At 42.2% G+C, this 19453-nt stretch overlaps 1 protein-coding gene across 3 annotated transcripts in view; it reads left to right on the top strand.

The window, feature by feature from the left end:
- The window catches only part of NCAM1 (neural cell adhesion molecule 1), a gene marked incomplete at its 5' end in the record, with an annotated part of 103996 nt that overhangs the window by 46131 nt on the left and 38412 nt on the right, over positions 1-19453 (top strand). For all 3 annotated transcript variants that reach the window (XM_080631539.1, XM_080631538.1, XM_080631540.1), the window contains 7 exons: positions 8816-8890; positions 10406-10624; positions 11243-11386; positions 12245-12382; positions 12884-13001; positions 14233-14402; positions 14797-14939. In XM_080631539.1, coding sequence (XP_080487665.1) covers positions 8816-8890; positions 10406-10624; positions 11243-11386; positions 12245-12382; positions 12884-13001; positions 14233-14402; positions 14797-14939 — 1007 coding nt within the window. The remainder of the gene's footprint in view (positions 1-8815; positions 8891-10405; positions 10625-11242; positions 11387-12244; positions 12383-12883; positions 13002-14232; positions 14403-14796; positions 14940-19453) is intronic.

Genomic DNA, 19453 nt, shown 5'->3' with positions numbered 1-19453 from the left:
TGAGTGCAATCTGAACTGTTCCCTTTTCTCTGCAGAGACTGCCTGCATCAGCATTGGCATGTCACTTTGTCCAGAATCAAAATGATTTTGACTTAAATTAAGCATAGATGAAAACTTTCTGAATTCCGTTTTTGTGTGTTTGTGGTTACACAAGCAGGCTTTCAGCTGCTTAGGCAAGCAGGGGGTTGTTGTAAATAGTCTACAGACATTTGCAGAATGGCAGATGGACTGGTGGACAAGGCTTTCGGCTCAGAGAGCTAGTTTTGTCCCCTGTAAGGGTGCACTGTGGGCCTACACCGAGACCCACAGGCAGTCAGGTTTTAAAAGGACAAGGTTACACTATTTTATATGACTATTTGAAGCATTTGCCTCAAAACATAACATCTGGTGTTCTTAAAGCAAAAAGCAAGTTAGCCTTCTCCCACCCACAGCAGCCTTAAGATCATTTTGGTAATGGTTCTTTTCATCCCATAAATCCATCCTGGTCCTAATATGGCTACCATTTTATCCAACTGGGGCTGGGATAAAGTCGACTGAACATGGTAGCACTGGCGCTGGCTGGGCAGGAAGAGCGTCTGCAGCCAGAAGCACTGCACAGGGTCGGAGCTGCCGTACTTTTTTGCATGCTCTGCAAGAGCCACTGCTGTCTCAGTCATTTCAAAAACCTGTGGGTGAGAGCACTGTGCTCAGCTAGAAGTATACTGCAGTGGTGGGCAGGGAAAATACCTTCTGTGCAGCGTGTAGCGCTGGCTATTCATGGTGACTACAGTGTGACGACAACGGAGGGTGAAGAGCATCCTCTCACATACCAGATACGGCCACTAGCCTGTGGATTGTTCTTTTTTTTCAGATGGTTCTCCTCTCAGTGTTGCTTTGGTCCCATCTTTCTCTTTGCGTTTTGTTGTGGCACTGTGGTGAGCTGCTGTCTGCTTCCTCCCTGAATCTTTATGTTCTGATATTCCCCAAAGGTATCAACAATCCCCTCCTCCAATTCCTGGCAGAATTACTGAGCAGTTACCATGGCAACGGGGGAGGAATTGGATCCGCAGGCCAGCTGAGATCAATCCCAGCTGCCTGCCTCCTCCTCCTGAGCAGTCAGCTTATTTTTAATAAAGTGACCATGTACAGGAGGCATGTCTTTGTCTTGTTAAGCCTTTGTTGTATATTAAATCCTGAGGGCTTTCACCATAATCGGCTGAGCTTGCAAGCTTTACAGATCCTACCCTTACTCTAAGAGCTGTGGGCATTAGACCCAGTAGTATTTTATTCCTGATCAATTTTGTTTATTTCTGGAATGTAGCACGCACTGCAGAGTTTAACTGGGGAACTGTTGCTAGAAGTAAGTGAAATTACAGGTACGGTGTTTAAGAAGTGAACGTGGATGCTTCCCAGCGACACTGAAAAATGGCTGATCTCTAGTGGAAGAGCATGAGTGACAGATTCTTACAAATGGCATTTCTGTTTGTATTGCAGTTGCGAGGCTCCAGGCTTGTTCTCTGCAATCTTGCCTGCTGTGTTGGTATAAAGGGATGAGCCTAGTTTGCTTTTTCTCCTTTTCTCTACCTGCTTGGTGCAGCTTGGTGCTGCCACAGTGACTGTTTTCTAAATACAAAGTGCCCTATCAGTCTGCATTATTTGGGCTATTGGTAGAACCATTACACCAGGGCAGAGTAGCATCCCAAGCTTTAGGGGAGTTGTTTAAGTGATCTTGAAGGTGCCAAAAGCTGTTTAGATCCAGTTGATCCCAATATTTCTTTATCTTGGGAAGTAAAAGTTGGATTCTTGTCAAAGGTGTGGCAGAGGCAATGCTGTGTTCTGTGCTTGCTGTCATAAAAGCAATTGGTGTGACTCAGATTTATGTTGTTGAGAAGATAGACAAAAGAGCTCTGTCGTAGAAGGGTGAAAAATTGGGATGCTGGCTTAGCCAGGTCCCAGGTTGCAGTTGCTGTCTCCTGTCCTTGATTGGGCTGTCCAGAAGCTGGAGGGTGTTTGCATCTTTTTCAAAAGCGAGTGCAAAGATACGACATTGTTCTGCTAAGAGCCTCTCCAGAGATACAGAGAGGTGCAGACTATCTTGCATGTTCAAGTGCATCCTACTGTAGATTCCTGCCCACTTCTTGCAGCTACAGAGAAATGATAAATTTGTCGTGTAGCATGTTCGGAACATGATAATAATTCATGCTGTGAAGTCATAAGGATTTAGGTCCTTTCTTAGTTCCAAAGGTCAAATTGGAACATTCTGAGGATAAGAGGTAAAAGCGGTGGAAAGCTAAAGCAATAGTGGTTTTACTGGAAAGGAAGGATGTGGGAGGCATTGAATTCACATGGCTTCTAGGGAGCTATGGTGGATATAACCCTGTAGTAAATTTACATTAATGCAAATCTGTAGCTAAGTGTATTTAGTGTTCCAAGACGTTCCATTTTCATGGCCCCAGATAGATCTTCAGGAGCAGTGCGTGCATTACCCTTTCTGCTGTTAAGGTGAAAGGGTGACTACAGCTCACTGCTGTTCATTCACACACTGTTTCACATCAGTCCTTTTGACTTTATACAGATACAGAACCAGTACCCAGCAATTAACACACTTTCCTCTGCTTAAAGTGGCATGTTATTTACTTAAAAGGTAAAGTGTGCTGTGTTAGCCTCAGTCTTAGCCCAGCAGGGAGACATCCTCCCTGCCTATTACCAAAATCATGGCTTAATTTGAGCTCATTTCATTTGTTGAAATGCAAAACTAATTATGTTTCACTACAGATGAACAGGAAGTTGCATTAGCAGAGTTTTTTTTCAAATCAATGGGGAGTTATTCAGCATTATTTGGGGGCTGAGGAACTTTGTAACCAGATAAAAGATATGGGGGAGGGCCGAGCTATAAAAAGTGTTATTGTGTGATTATGAAGAGGCCTTTTAATGCAGTTATTATGTGATGCTAAAAAGGCCTTTATTGCTACAAGTTGGAAGCAGAATACAAATGGGCTCACAGTGTCTATTAAGTGAAGAGTGGAAAAAATAGTCTCCATTTCCCTGAACTGCAAAGCAAAAATAATGATTAAGTAGTGATTAAAATCTGTGGCAGTCCTGGGTTTGTTAGCTTGATCATATACTAAGCAACAAAGTTTAGCAAGTAGGGAGCAATTGTTTGTGTAATTTAAGGCATAGTTAATTGTTATGATGAACCTGTTTGTCCAGGATCTGATGTCAGCAAATTGTTCTGCTGATAAAGGCTGGTTGAAACAACTAGGGTTGAACTCCTCCCTGGTGTGAAATAAGTACAAGTGAGCTTGATGTGAATAATTCAGAGGAGCATTTCTTCTCAGATGACAGCTGATTTCCAGCAGTTAGCTTCAGTTTCCCTGACTGAAGGCTGCTGGACAAACATAGCTGGGCTCCTCTGTACCTAATTTCATCACCAGGGGTCTGCTTCCCAGCCCTTTTTGAGTTCTGTAGAAGAAAGTCTTAGTATTGTTTGCAAACACATTGAGAACAAGAAACAGGGCAGGTTCCAGACTAGAGCAGACCTGCAGCCTGTCCAATCCGTTATCTTGGTTCCTACAGAGAACCACCACCAGAAGAAAAGAGACTGAAAAAAGCCAGGTATAATTTTACTTCTGAACATTTACAGCAGAATGGAAATGCTGAGGTTTCTTAGAGTGTGTTTTTTTTCTTTAATAACTACAAACAATTGCTCACTCCACCTAGTGATTAACAATCAGAAGAAGGCTTTGCAGGGAGTGATTGCTTGACTGGATGTAAGCAAAGACATGACAGTCAGACGTTACTTTAAGGTTCTTATGGCTGTTTCTTAGAATGGTGCAGTGTCTTGGATCCCTTTTGCTACACACAGTGTAAATGCAAAACAAATGCTGTGGTTGCTGTCTAAAGCGAAAGTAATTTGTTTCTTTTTAATATAAGTCTACTAAGTACTATTTCAAGATGTATTTGAAATTACTTGCATTAATGGTAGGAGAAGGAAAATGCAAAATGATTTGTCTAAGTTAGCCTGAAACTATGCAATGCTGGTATATATTGTATTTTCTGCTTGTGTCAGAGATTTGTGTCCTGTAACCTGCTCCGGTCGGCTCATGAAGTCTGGTTATAGCAGTAAGTGTCTTTCAATAAGAATATTCCTCAGCTTAGTAGTTCTTGTAAAAGGTATTAACTAGGCGTTAAGCTGCCAGTGATGCAGCTACATGTTTTAGCAGTCTCCTTCAAGAAAAGTCTCAAGATTCACCTGATCCTCTCACAGGGTTCTTGTTCCTGGTATTAAATTAAAGAAACTGAGGTGTAGTGTGAAATTGGTTAATAGTGGCTCTCTGGTTCCTGCTACTCGCAAGGTCATAGTTTCTGTGTCACGGTAATTGCTAGGTTTGAAAAGTGTATTTCCAGCATTAGTAATAACATCAGGAGGTTTCCTCTCAGCCTTCCTCATGTCATGGTTGAAGGGACTGTGCTGACATACAGGGGGACTATTGGTGAAGGAATTGCTGCTTCTCTTCATAACTTTTCCAGAAATTATATTATTTAGGACAGTAATTAGAAGATTTAATGATAATTTTGCAGCTGGTGGAGCAGAGGGAGCGCTGATTGAGGCGTAGCCAAGGGTGTCCTTCACTCTCTTGTTTCTAAGACTCAAAATAGTTTTGCATTCCTGGGTCCCAAGGGGGTTCTAGATTTCATTCTCTTGAATATCTCTGTCCATCACTTAAATGCACAGAAGGAGCTAAGCCCTTAGAAAAAGTAAGGGAAAGTCTTGAGAGGTGGCTGTTGTGGCCTTGGCTGAGATCTTTTTCGTGCCCTTTCAGGTGTATTTTACAGTAAGATGTTTCCTGCTTGTGTGATTACCTCCTGTTCCTTGTATCTACTGTGGCAAGAGGCATACATGAAAAAGATATAAAGTAGAGCATAGATGCTGAATTATGGGGTGATGAAAAGTTCAATACTTTACACAGAGCCTTTTTTCTCATTTCTAGCTGTAACGGGAAGCACCTGAGAATGGAATGAAAGGCATTAATAACCTCAGCCTTTGCCACTGCCTTCCCAGCATGCAGCAACTCTCAAAAGTGTAGAAGAGGTCCATTGGTATATTTACCTAGTGTAGTGTGGCCAAAAAAAAAAAAATCATGAATTTATATTAGATCCCAGCTCAAAAGCCATTTTACTAGCACCCCACGGTTTGCTAGCGGTGCTTGGCTGAATAGAAAGTAAGTTGATGACTAGTCTAAATGCCCTTCCTTGGGCTTCTCTGGTTTTCCAAGGCAGTGCTGGGAGAATTCAATCACAACTTCATTGTGTTCCCACTTGATAAAAAGTGCAGGCCAAGAGTGGCTGTAATAAACCCCTTGCTGTTAGTCAAGCAATCAAGGGATACTTTAATGTCCGCTTCTTCTGAAAGCCTCTTGGCCAGGGAAGATGTACAGCCACATGTGCAAATGTAGGCCAGAACTAGAATACACGGTATTCACAAGCTCTGGTTTCAATTGAATCTTGGCTGGGTTTTTCTGTTTACTACTGTGTCCTGGTCTTTGAGATGGAATACTGGCATTTATCAGTACAGCTGCTAAAATCCGGTGAGAATAAAACTGGAGAAGTGGCATGGACCATGTACTATTGTTATCCTGTGCAGAGCTCCACTGGCTCTGATTGACTGCTTCCAGTTTGTTTATGAAGAGAAATGCTGTATCAGAATGGTTGTTGGCTAAAGAAATGTGCTCAGACACCTTATCAGAAAATCCTGCTACTTGCATCCTTTTTTAATGATGGCAGGCAGCATTCCTTCATTGTGTATATAGCTGTATACTTAAAGTCTAACCTCCACAGTCCATATGTCTGTTTCCCAAGCACAGTAAAGGAAGTTGCCATTGGCACATACAAACAGGTTTTCATTTCTGAAGCAGTGCATATTTCTTAAAAACCCAGGTGTGTTTGGCAACTAAAACTAATGCCTCTGTTGTCTGGAGGTAGAATTAGCTGCTCTGGGAGAAGGGTTTTCATGCACTACAGCACAAAAACAAAGGGTGACAGATGAAGCATTTGCAATAAAGTTGCCGAGAAGTGCTTTGGCTACATGGGGTAGAGGAATAGCTCAATTAAGATGATTGTTTTCTGCAAGCTAATGGCAGCAGTTTTGAAATAAAACCTCTTCATTTTGGCATCTTGAAATTTGTACTTGACCTGGGCTTGTTAGGCCACAGATCTGCTGCAGCATTAAGCTATAGCTAGAGGAAATCCTGAATCCAATTACATTTTCTGCCTAATGGGTCATAATTTATGTTATGAAGATGGTAGTGATGTTGATGGGGGGAAAAGGGCATTGGGCATGCTTGGATATGCATGGCAAAAGGCTGATTGTAAGTGAACATGAAAATGGGGAGGTGCACTTTCCTTTCTCACTTGGTTAGTACCAATGTAATTTGAGTCAGAAAGTGAGAAGTCATACTGGATTATTCACAACACAGGCTAGAAATCTTAGCTTTCTTCTTGACTTAGCTTTGCTGTGATTGTTGATTCTCCCTTTATTGTACCAAAAACAGGGTTGTTTTTCAGCATCTTTGACTTTTTACTTTGAATTTGGTATGTTCCTTCTCCTTTGTCCATTTAATGCCAACTGGTTTCACTTTTGTAAATAAAGGAAGAAAAAATACAGGTGTTTTCCGGTAGTGTAGGCTTCTAAGGTGTGTATAATTATTGAGGTAGAAGACAACTGCTAAGAGAGGTTGGTTAGTCTTGAAAGCCCAACTTTTACTTCAGATATTTACAGATACACAGATTCAAAAATTGAACTGTTGGAATTTCTTTGGTTACGTTCTGAGTAAAGGTGAGAAGGCTTTTACAGCAGCAGTTACTGGAGCCTCTGAACTTTAACAAACATTTTACTGTTCACGTAGGAGCTTTAAATGTTACTTAATAAATTGTTCTCATTTGGATGAGACAACGGATTCTTGATTCTGTAAATTTAACTTCTAAGCAAGAGATACCACTCACATGCCAAAGACAGGATCATAAAAGACAGGTTGACTGATAATTTGAAAACACTCTGCAAAGGTCCCATCATTCAGAAGTGCCTGTATTTTGCTGATGCCCCCAGCTTCTGGAGTGTTCATACTGGAAACTGCTGTCATTCTGGAGTATTTGCATCATTGCACATTGCTGCAGCTGCTGCCCAAAGACATTAATTGAGTTTGTAATGTTGTCTATGCTCAAATCTAGTTCCATTGTAATGCAGAAGGAGAAATGTTTTAGATAGTATTACAAAGCAGAAATCTGGTCTGGAGGAACTCGGAGGTCTGGATTTGAGACATTTAAGATCTCTTTGTAGTACTTTTGCACTCGTTCCATACAGCAGAAACCTTCCCAGGAAGAGCACCTCAGAACATGATTCTCAATGTAAAATTCAGATGTTGGAACGATTTGTGGAAAACCAACAAAAATGAGCCTACAGACATAGACTGTATTGTCCTTGCTGCACTGAATGTAATAAACCTTTAGCCTTTTATTATATTTGGCTCTTTGTACTTGCAGTTCTGTTTGGCATTGAGCTATATTAAAGTAGTATAGTTGAGAGAAATGAGATTGCTCAGAAATAAAACAGGATGAATGCAGGACCTATAGAGGCAACATGCAGTTCATTGAAAAGTGCAAGAAAGGTGAGAGAATACCACCAGACAAGGGATATGAGTGAAATAAAGATGCCCAAAGGGAGATTGAACACGTCAGAGAATCATTTTGATTTCTTTCAGCAACAGTATCATCAAATATTCTTTCCAGAATTATTATCTAACTCGGATTATTTTAAAATGATTCCTTTGAGGCAGCGCTGGATTCAGTTGTAGGGAGCACAGAAGGTACAGTATCTTTCACTGACTCCCTCAGTTCCAGACAGGCATGTAACAGATGCTTCACTCAGGTCCATGGAACATCTGCTCTATCTCTGCTGCCAAAACTCCTTCACTCTCCTGTTGAAAAAGAAAATTAAATTAGAAAAAAAAAAATCAAGAAAATGACAAGTAAAAAGGTTACTATAAAAGCAAATGCACTGACAGTATTCCATGAGGAGGCAGTGGAAGAGACCAAAGTATTGCTAATATTTTCATTTCTGCTCTAGGAGGGAGTTAGGTGAAATATGCTGGGATGAGCTTGGAAGCAAGTCTCAGCCAGTACAGTGAAGGCAGAAATCACAAACTGTCAACAGTCATTGCCAGTATATACTGAAGGAAATTTCCTAGGTATGCTGTGTCTATCTTAAACGTCTCCAGTTTGCTGGCTGTTTGGACTAGGTTCCTGACTGGAAGATCAGAGTAGGAGATCAAGGAAAATCAAGTACCCAGAGTATGCCCATGACTTCCACTCTGCATTTGTGATGGTTGGTAGTTGGGGCTTGTATGAATGCAGTATCACATGGAGCAACAAGTCTCCAAAGCAAAGATTAATTTGTATTTGCTGCCAGGATAGACCTTTGAGCCAGTTCCAGTTTGAATTCAGAGGAGTCCTTACAGCTGCTTGATGTTCTGGTATGCACACCAAGCGCACTCCCTAGTATTACAGTGTAGTACAGATTTGAATGTAAACCAGCCCTCTGTGTATCGCTCTGTGTGATTTTATAAGGAGCTGGAAGAAACTCTGAATGTCAGTAACTTCTTTTGGGTCCTCAGGGGTCCATGGTACTGTATATGCACTTATGAAGCCAACAATGCTCCACCCTGTGCTCTTCCATTGGATGAGTAAAGGAGCCATGTGGATTGGAAGGCTGGCAAAGATTTTTTTGTTTGAGACCACTCCTGTTGTCTAACCGTCTTCCGCATGCTCATTTCTTTTCCAGCCTCTCTACAAGTGGACATTGTTCCAAGCCAGGGAGAGATCAGCGTTGGAGAATCAAAGTTCTTCTTATGCCAAGGTGAGTGATGGCTTATGGCTTCAGTTGTCTTTATCAGGGTTTGCTAGGAAGGTCGATCAGTGTATTAACTGTGGGATAAAAGCTCCAGTGTCAGGTGTAGCTGCAGTATCTCTTGCTCTTTCTTTCACATTTGTCCTTATGGTTTATAAGACTGAGCAGAAAATGCAACACATGCTGTTTACTGTAAACAGTAAAAGCATTCTCCCTTGAGAGCTGGCAACAAAAAGCAGCTCCAGCAAGCAGATTGTAAAATGAAAAAAAACCAGGTACTGAAATGTTGTCTTTCAGCTGAGCATTAACCACAACAATGGCACCTTGCGTCATTCCGCAGCTCTTTGATCCTTGGAATCTAAAATAAGCCTGTTGTTTTTACAGTTTATTTTTCTAATCAACTGCTAACAGCAGTAATGGAAGTGCTCCGTGACTTGAGAATGGTTACCTCTGCAGCTAAGGTTTTTAATGCTGCTGAAAACTTGCATTTCTTGTGATGCAATTTACTGTTTGTTCAGGCCAGCAACTGCCCCAGGCTGCTTTACTGTGCAACGTGGTGCAGTGCTGACCTGATGTGTGTGCCCCAAAGCGGTTACTACAATTTTAGGGCATTTTTCAAATTAGCATCCACATGTCCTCGTGAGAGGTTCTCTCTCTTCAGCTGGCCTGGTTTCTAATGGGAGAAATGAGTATGTTGGAGCACTGACATGATAGCATCCTGAAGCATGACATAGAGCAAATAGGTGCTATCGTGAGCTGTGGGAGCCAGAGCTCAAAATGCATTAGAGAACCACACTTCCTCAGGAGCCTACTAACTAGGACGAGTAATGAGGGCATCTGATCCAGGAGTGCCTAACTGCAAAGTAATTTGTTAATACCAGTGCTTTAAAAATAAAAGTATACTCTGGCCAAGTGCTGTTGTGATGATATTTGCATTTAGAAACTGTGGGATCAGTTAAAGCCCCTCCAATTATAATAGTTTGTCCCAAATACCAAAGCCACACTGAGGAATGCAGAGATGTGAGCTGCAAGAGACAGCCTGGAACCACTTACTAACAATTCTGATTTACACTGGATGCAGTAGGAGGTTGAAGCTGATCAGTGCCAGAACTGCTGCTACAGTTCACTGTCACATTTTGGTATGCAAAGTAGCCCAGTCTGCAAGTACAAGTATTTATTAAAAACATTGTGAAGCTGAAGCAGAAAGAGATTTTTATTTTTCAGGCTGATCTGCATAGTGGAGGGACTGGGATATGGGATCTCAGGATGCATAGAAGGCCGTTCTGGGCTGAAATGAGTGTACCCCTTTAGATTATAAAACCAACCTAATATCATTTTTGCAGGACAGCAGCTGACCATTCACAGTGCTGTGAGAGAGAATTTTCTTTGCTTGCTTCCCAGGTACCAGAAGCCCTTCCCCTGAGTCAGTCTTCTGCATAGTGCTACTGGTTGTGTTGATTTCCCTTTGTGCAGCTTTGTTGCGAACTCATTTCAATTTGCTCTGTTTTCTTTTATTGTCCCTAGTGGCAGGGGAAGCCAAATACAAAGACATTTCCTGGTTTTCCCCTAATGGTGAGAAGCTGACGCCGAACCAACAGCGCATCTCAGTGGTGCGAAACGATGACTTCTCCTCCACCCTCACCATCTACAACGCCAACATTGATGATGCTGGCATCTATAAATGCGTTGTCAGTAGCATGGAGGAGGGAGACTCTGAGGCCACCGTCAATGTGAAAATTTTCCGTAAGAGACCGGCTTCGAGGCTATTTTCTGGTCTACCTTGCACATATATAAGACAGGATTAGGGAAGCAACCATTTTACCATACTAGAAAAGGCTACTTTTAAAGGGGAAGAAGGAGGGTGAAAATAAAGGGGATGTTAAGAAGATACAGCCTTTTCCTTTCTTCGTTTTGAGGGGTAAGTGGGAATTAGAATATGGATGACAGACATGCTATGAGATAAGACTAGTGTTCAGTAAAGAGGATCACACATTCAGAAGGGTTATAATAAACCATCAGCATATTGTCCAGCAAAGCCATGACAGCAGCTCCTCCCCTTTCTGCCAGGAAGCCGAGCAGCTCCAAGCTGACCTTTTCTCTTCGCATTGTGGACAAATCTGTGAGCTAGGTAGAATATTAATTTGGCCCACTGAAATGCCCAGGAGGCAGGGCTGAAAAATGGGGTCCCTGTGACGTGTTGCAGTGCATTGAGTCAGGCACACCTTTATCCTTCCCCGGGAGCAAGATTTCTGCAGAGCATGTCCTCTGGGATAGTTTTGCTTTCCTCAGGCTTGATTCAGGAGCGCAGCTTTGAGGTGTGTCAAGAAATCTGCAGTGACTTTCTCCATCCATTGTTTTCAGAAAAACTGATGTTCAAGAATGCTCCCACTCCTCAGGAATTCAAGGAAGGGGATGATGCTGTGATTGTGTGTGATGTGGTCAGCTCACTGCCTCCTACCATCATTTGGAAGCACAAAGGCAGGGATGTTATCCTAAAAAAAGATGGTAAGGCACAAAAGGTGTCTCAGTGCTTGTCCATCCAGGGGTCAAATGTCCATCTCCCATCAGGGCTCAGATCAGGCTCATACAAGGGGTTCAGGAGAACAAAATGGTGGCAGTCACAAGGAAGGACAAAAGCAATTTGTACATGATGCTAGGTCTTACGATGTGAACGTAGTTATTCCAGGTGCTGTGGTTTGGCAGTGGCAGGGCAATAATGTTGCCACAGAAAAGGCCATCAAGCTTTGAGGCTGGAATGCTAGGCAAAGGAATGCTAAAAAAGATTTTTAGACAAAAGAAATGCCATCAGACAGAAAAGCTACATGTTGTGACGCTCTCTAGTCTTCCTAAGGAAAAGGGGCTAAAAACTCCTTGCAAGAGCCTTTCATTTTCATTCAAAATGCTGCCGACTATCATGCTCAGAGGAGCATTTTACTGGCAGAAGGGCTTCAGAGCCCTGACTCCAGTTGAGAATTCTTGCTTCAGCTGTGTTTCCCATATCTACTTGATGCAGGCAACTCCTTACTAGTGTAGTAAGACAAACTCTGCCACCCTGGGGCAAGAGGGGCAAGTTTCAAATTGCTTGTTGTCTGATACTGATTAAACGTAAATGTGCTTGTGTATGTGTGCTTCTCTGTGTGTGCTTAGGGTGTAAAGCACCAGAGCAGTGTGCAAACATCTGATTTCTTTCTTGGCAATGTCAGATCCAGTTACGACAGCGTCACCATTAAATGATGGAAAGGGAAATTTTATTACACTAAGCCTTATCTCAGCCTAGAAAGGACAAGGAGAGGAGAAGAACCTGTTGCCTGCAGTGAGCTTTCCTGAGGATCCTTGGATGAACTTTCCTTTTGTCTTTTCTAGTTCGATTTATAGTCCTGTCCAACAACTACCTGCAGATCCGGGGAATCAAGAAAACGGACGAAGGGACATACCGCTGTGAGGGCCGCATCTTGGCTCGTGGGGAGATCAACTTCAAAGATATTCAGGTCATCGTAAATGGTGAGCAGCTTAGAGTGAGGCTAATATGGGGACAGCATATGTAGCACATGCGCTCCAGGCTGCTGATGCAAATGTTACTTTAGATTCACATTCATGATTTGCCATCAGCTTACTAATCTTTCTTTGCTGTGTCAAATAAAAATGTCCATGAAATTGACTGTTTACCAGATGTTTATGGGAAATTACCGTGTCAAGTGAAACCTTAAGTGTTTTATGACTTAGAGTGAGGTGTAGATCTTGTCGAGGCTCACAAGTAGTTTGGTCTGTGATGCTGATATTTTGTGCCTCTCCCCACCCCCTGCCCTTCCTTCCTTCTGCTGATTGCTTTGGAGAGCTCATGCATCAAAGCTGTTGATTGAAACCTGCAGGTGATGGCATGAGGGTTTGAATTACTAGTGGGATGTGTATGTTTGTATGGCAGAGATTTACAGTGAGCCTTCCAGGGCTCATTCTTACATCTTCTGTCCTTTCTAACTTGAATGTGGATTCCTTCTCTTCTAGTACCTCCTTCTGTGCGTGCCAGGCAGAGCACTATGAATGCCACTGCCAACCTCAGCCAGTCTGTCACCTTAGCATGTGATGCTGATGGCTTCCCTGAGCCAACCATGACATGGACAAAGTAAGATGCTGTGTGCAATGTGCTGATTGCGTGTGAGCATGGATGTTTTTGCCAAACCAGGCAGAAGGGAAAGCAACTTTTTAACTGGAATAAGATTAATTCATTTTTCTCACAAGGGAAAGAATGGCCTCCTAACAGAATTGCAGTTAGCTTGTTTTGAGTTAACCCCAGCAGGCACACAGACACTCACTACATGATGAGTAGGGATGGGGAGGAGAATCTGAAGGGTAAAATCCAAAAACTCGTTGACTGAGATAGATAAAGACAGTTTGATAGAGATAAAGCAAACTCTGTGCATGGAAGCAAAGCAAAATAAGGAATTCATTCAGTGCTTCTCGTTTGCAGGCAGGTATTTAGCCAGTTCAGCTTTCCCAGCTCCCAATTTCTTGTGCACCCCCAGCCTACTTGCTTAGAAGGGCAGCATGAGAAATAGAAAAAGCCTTTTGACATTGTGTGTATTTTAGCAACAGTTAAAATATCATTGTGTTATCAGTGTTGTTTTGATCACAAACCCAAAACAGCACCATATGAGCTACGATGAAGAAAATTCACTGTCCCACCCAAAACCAGTACAGATTCCTGGAAAAACAAGAACAAGATTGAAACCAGCATTTGTTCACTGTCCCATTGCATCCTTTGTCAAGCTGCAAATAGAGATGAAGCTTCATGTTGATCAGACCTGTCCTGTGGGTCAGTTTATTACCATCTGTTGCATGGAGGGGAAGTGTAGGCAAAAATGGATGCTGTAATATGCATTTGTTATGCCCAGAGATCTCGTCTAAATTCTTTCTCTTTGTTTTATCATGTCTAAATTTCACTGTCAGACAGTGATACAGACTTGAGGTATGCTGTTGCTGAAACTGTGTAGCCTTTGGTAAAGGTTACAAGAGCAAGTTGTGATGTTGAAAAAGCTGATGACAACTTGGAAATACTGCCTTGGTATGCAAGGACAGAAGCCACCTTCAGTGGTGTTTATAGCTCTTGCATGTAGGCTATGATGTGTGTCAGGAGGTGGAAGATTCTGCTGCCAAGAACCCTAAGGCAGGAGGAGTTAGGAATAGATCAAAATGTAAGCTTTGTAGCTCTTAGGGAAAGGAAAAGATGGTGATCCCTCTTTACCTGAGGAGTTTCAGTACAGTAACGCAGTTCTAGCATTAGCAACAAGCCTAAAACAAACAGCCTTTGATTGCTCCTCCCCTCCAACACAACCAGTGTGCTCTGTGCTCTGCAGGGATGGAGAACCAATAGAAGAGGCTGATGATGAAGAGAAATACAGTTTTAATTATGATGGGTCTGAGCTCATCATCAAGAAGGTGGATAAGAGTGATGAAGCAGAATACATCTGCATTGCTGAGAACAAGGCTGGCGAGCAAGATGCCACCATTCATCTCAAAGTCTTTGGTAAATATGCTTTTACTGTTCCTCCCTTCCCAATCCAGTTGGATATTCGTAGCTCACTAGTGCGAGCTGGAAGTAACCTGCTTCTCCCAGTTAATAGCTGATGTGGCTTATCCAGAGCTGCTGCTTTCCCAAGTAATGCTGTGCATCTTTGCCGTCATGCCAGGCAAAAATTCTCCGTATGTTTCTGAAATAGATGCCAACTCCATTCTGCTTGCTCTCTGACAAAAGAAATTCAGTCCTGCATAGGGGGAGGTGTGAAATAGACATACTACTTGGAATATCTTCCAGGCCCAGAGGGCTGAATCCTAATCCACCCAAAACTTTTATTAAAAGGGCTTTAGCACTTCAGTGGGACTTGCTATAACGTGGACACCACTGTGTTGCTTCTTTGCAGCAAAACCCAAAATCACGTATGTGGAGAATAAAACAGCCATGGAGCTGGAGGATCAGATTACACTGACGTGTGAGGCATCTGGGGACCCAATCCCTTCTATCACTTGGAGAACTTCCACCCGGAACATCAGCAATGAAGAGAAGGTATAACCCTTCCCAAAATCATGATCTCATTTGCTGGGATCGGTGCAGCTTGTTACCTGCCTGCCTCTGCTGATCCAGAATGCATGATAGTTGCACGCAGATGCACATGCAAATCATGGTGATTCCCCTCTCTGTAGTGAGAGTGCTTGTGATAGGGCACAGACTATCTGCTAAGAGGTCAGCTTCACAGCCAAAGTAATGCCATAGGTGTCCTTTTGTAGAAAGAACCACCTCAGTTTATAACAACTGAGGATATGCTTTTTAATTCCTGCTGGTATCACTCTGCGTTGAATTAACTTGAAAAGCAGTGGGCCCTGGACCCTTTTCAGAGGAGTTTCCAAAGGGACCTACAGTTGCAGGAAGCTTGTGAAAGGGTTTTTCCCTTCTTTTTCCAGGCTGACGTAGGAATGAGCACCCTGATTCCAGTGCTGTCCATGCTGACATCATGATGATGATATGATCTGGGAGGGTGGCAGGTGGAGAGGTGTGGGGTATTATCTCTCAAAGATGCAGTGGACCAAAATGAGCCTGTTAATTCGTTCTGTATTGTATTCTAATGCTGCATGTATCTGAAGCACAAAAGCCTTGGCTGCCTTTGTATTCACCTGTTTTGTTGATCACATCAACACCATTTTGTCCTTAAAGGCAAAAATAATTAGCAGTTTTTCTTTTAAAAGAGTGGGTTTTTTTATATTGGCCACAATTCCTCTTAACTAGATGAGATTAAAGTGTGCTATATTACTGTTGATATTTCATAATAGTTGCATAAGGTGATCAGGAGCATAGTTTAGAGCCAAAGGAAGCCTAGCCAAAAGTTGGAATAAGAAGTTGTTGCTTATTAGTAATCTTCTAATAACGGGATGCTTCAAGGCTCAGCTAACTTGAACATATGGTGGTTCTGACTCAATATGAAGGCCAGTTGATAGACTATGAAAGTCTTAAAGCGACAGAGGTGCCATCCTGCACTGCAGGCTCCTAAATGAGCTTTATTAATTGACTCGATGGTGTCAGCTCTTCACCATGTTGTTAATGCGTAACTTGTTAATCAGGGTGCCAAAGGTTTCCAGCCTTAATTCTTTCTTTTGGATTTGAAGACTAGCATAAAGCCCTGCAATGTTTAGAGAGAGGTTTCCGTTGCCTTCAAAAGCATGGCTGGGGGAGCTGTTTTGATAGGACAAGGTTATTCATGGTCCCGTCTCTCTCTAGGAGAGTGGTAGGAGGAGCTAAGTGCTCTGGTGCTTCTAACACTGGAGTTCGGATCACAGCAACAGAAAAGAGGTTTGAAAGGGAGAGGAATATAGAATCTGAAATACTACTAAGTCAAGTAGACGTTTGTCAGAGAGCCTGTTTGCAGAGAGTCCCATCTGTCCAGCACCATTAAACTAACAAGATCTCAGTGGCAAAACTGCTAACCATTTTTGAGACTCATATATCTTGTTTGATACTGTTAGGTTGGTGATCAATATTAAGGAAAATGTTAATACTCTGATAGTTTCTTACATAAATTGGGGGCAAATTCCAAGTTTTGAGATACTACCGTACATTTTATGTACTGGTTCAAACCTTCAGGGCAAAGATGATTTTTATCATGTCCCAAGCACTTTCTAGGCAGGATTTTTTTTTGTGTGTGTGTGTGTGTGTGTGTGTGTGTGTTTTGGTTTGGTTTTTGCTTTTTCCCATTCTCTGTTATGTACTGTAAGTTTAGGTGAATGGTATAGATATCCAGAAAATCCTCAGGTCAAATTAAGTTTGGAAAACATTCTGTTACATGTTCAACCAAAATGCCTATATCCAGTTTACCATTGACTTACTTTCTCTGGGATTGCACAGGGAAGTGGATGGTCTTTGGTGTAGGACAAGCAATACTAGTTTTAAAATATCGAGCCCTACTTTAGACTATGCTTTAGGTACTTGGATGCATCTGACTTGCTACATGTTGTTTACTTGTGTAGTTATAATTCAGTCCAGGTTTTAAAGGTCCGGAGGTGCCTTAACTCCCATGAACGTTTGGTATTTCAGAAAAACCAAGCTAAAACCCCCAAGCAAACAAAGAAAACCCCACCTTTGCTTAGTGGCTTCCCCCTCTCAATCTTTGTCCAAGAACAGAGACAGCCTGATGTGTGGAAGAGGGATGGGAGGTGACCTAGGTTGACAATGTGATAATTGTTTCAACATTCCCACTTTTCCCTGAGGAGACCTGTTAATATCCTGGGATGCATAGCAAAAGATTGTTCTCTCTCTGGCTATACCTGCATAATGTGGCACCCCTTGGGCGAACAATCTTCTGCTTTGAGAATGGTCTGTGAAGGTTTGACTGAATACAGTCATTGGGACTGTGCTTAGCAAGATCGGATGTTTGGTAACTGTATACCAACACGAATGAGCAGACCAAACTTCCAAGTACTGGCTGATGGAAGCTTCCTCTTACTAGTAAGCTGACAGCTTGTGTTCTTCTGCCCTGTCAGTCTGGAATTCCTATGTATCACTACTACAAAATGTGGCAAGAACTAGCCAGCCTGGAAAGTTATCAGCATGATGATTTGAAATGGCTTGGCTTAATCTTACCTTGAGTATTTATTGCTGTGCCATTATAGGGAGTAGGAATGCTTTGTCTTTGCATAAGATCAGATGTAAAGCTGTTCAAGGCAGTATGCCATATTCCTCGTTGCCTTTAGTATATTTCATGCCCTTTCAAGAGACTTTTTTATTGCTCCAGCAGATACTGTGATTCAGGTAATACAGTTTTGATGTGTTGTGTGCTGGTGTATACAAGTTTTCAATTTTTAATGCGGATGTGAGTGTATTTCCTGTCAGATTTCTGAATGAGGTAATCACTGAGTACTCATATACATGCTTTCATGAAACAGTAGTGGAGACAGCCCTAGGTTTCTTACCCAGCAGTATAGCTCAGTGTGTGAAGAATGGAAGGGGTGTCAAGTGATGCTTGTATTCAGGTCTTTTATCATCTTGCCAGAGGTGGCAGTAGGTGTATCGGTGGCATAGGCTCTCACATAGGATTTGAAAATTTAATTTAAGCTCCCCTTTAACAACATGCTTCTAAAGGGAAGATAAAATGCTAGCATGCATGGGGCTCTTGGTTCCGCTCTAACGCCTGCATGGCATTGAGTAGAGCTTGTGTGTGAACTCCTTGTGAGGGAGAGTTAGTATTAAATTATTCAGGCTAGAGAATGTGGTTCTGCCTTTTTTTTTCCCCACACCGAGTGCCCTAGGAGTGTGGGAACAGGCTTTTATCCTCCTCCATCTTCCTTTAGATTGACAGGTACTGAACACCAAAGGATAAAAGATGTTGTTGTCTTCTTTTTTAATCCCCCTGTGCTGACACCGTACTTTGTGAATAGGATTGAAAGGGGACTTGCATGCATATAAGCAAAGCAGTTCCCTTGATAGCTTGATTTGCTCAGGTACAAAGAATGACTGGCACATCAAAAAGGGAGTATGCTGAACTATTACAGTTGCTTGTTCATCTTTCAAGGAAGTTGTGCACTAATATGTGTATATATATATATATACACACACAGAAATGATCAGATCATGGGGATGTCCTACCCATGCAGGTGTTGGTGAGGTTCACTTCAGGTAACTTCACCTCAGGCCTCTAGCTATAAGCAAGCAACTTGCTTTTATCAAAGATGATCTAAAATGAGGCTGGCTGTACCATATGTTAATACTCTCATGATATGCCCTAGAAGCACTGTGGAAATACTACTATGGGATTTTTTATTCTTATTTCCTAAGCTTTCATCTCCATTTCTGTAATGTCACTCTTGTGTATGCTCTTACACCCCCATGTCAGCAATGCTTGTGCCTCACATTCAATGATGACATCATAGCTGTGATATTAGCAGGTGATTTTTGACTCCTGGACTGAAATGGATCAAGTTGCAATTGAAATAGAAACCAGAAGAAAAATATTTTAAAGATAAGTTATAGGGGAAAAACAGAACCCAGCAACTTTTTGTCTTTCTGAACTATAGCGGATATGGTCCAAATGGTTGATGGCTTTCTCTGAATGGGAAATGTATGTTTATTGGTAAGGTTTGTGCATGTTTCACATCTGTTGTTTGATTGTCCCAAGTCCAGTAAGGATTGGGTGCACATAACATCCAGCTCCTTATGCTTAGGGTTATCAGCTGAAGGTACAAGGTTCTACCCTGCTGTCTCCTGTCCAGGGGGATCATACTGTTGCAGTGCTCTGCAGCTCAAGGTCTCCTACTCCTGGCACAGTATGCATGGTAAAAATGTGTACAAATGCATGATCCCATTAAAAATATGAGTGTTAATGTTAATCAGTGTGTGCGGGTAGCTAACAAGCCGGTGTTAGAAAACCAGTTCCACAACTAATGCCGTAGGTCATCAGAATCACTTCCCCTGTATGCTTGGAACAGGTTTCTAAAAATGGTGAGATGTGACAAGGGAAATAGTCACTGGATATGTAAAACCAGAAGCAGTCTTTAGGTATCATTAGCCTTTGCTTAATCATTTAAAGACTAATT

Source organism: Psittacula echo (assembly GCF_963264785.1).
Source record: "Psittacula echo genome assembly, chromosome: 18".
NCBI lineage: Eukaryota > Metazoa > Chordata > Aves > Psittaciformes > Psittacidae > Psittacula > Psittacula echo.
Note: the sequence above shows the minus strand (reverse complement) of the source record. Positions and strands in the feature narration are given on the sequence as shown.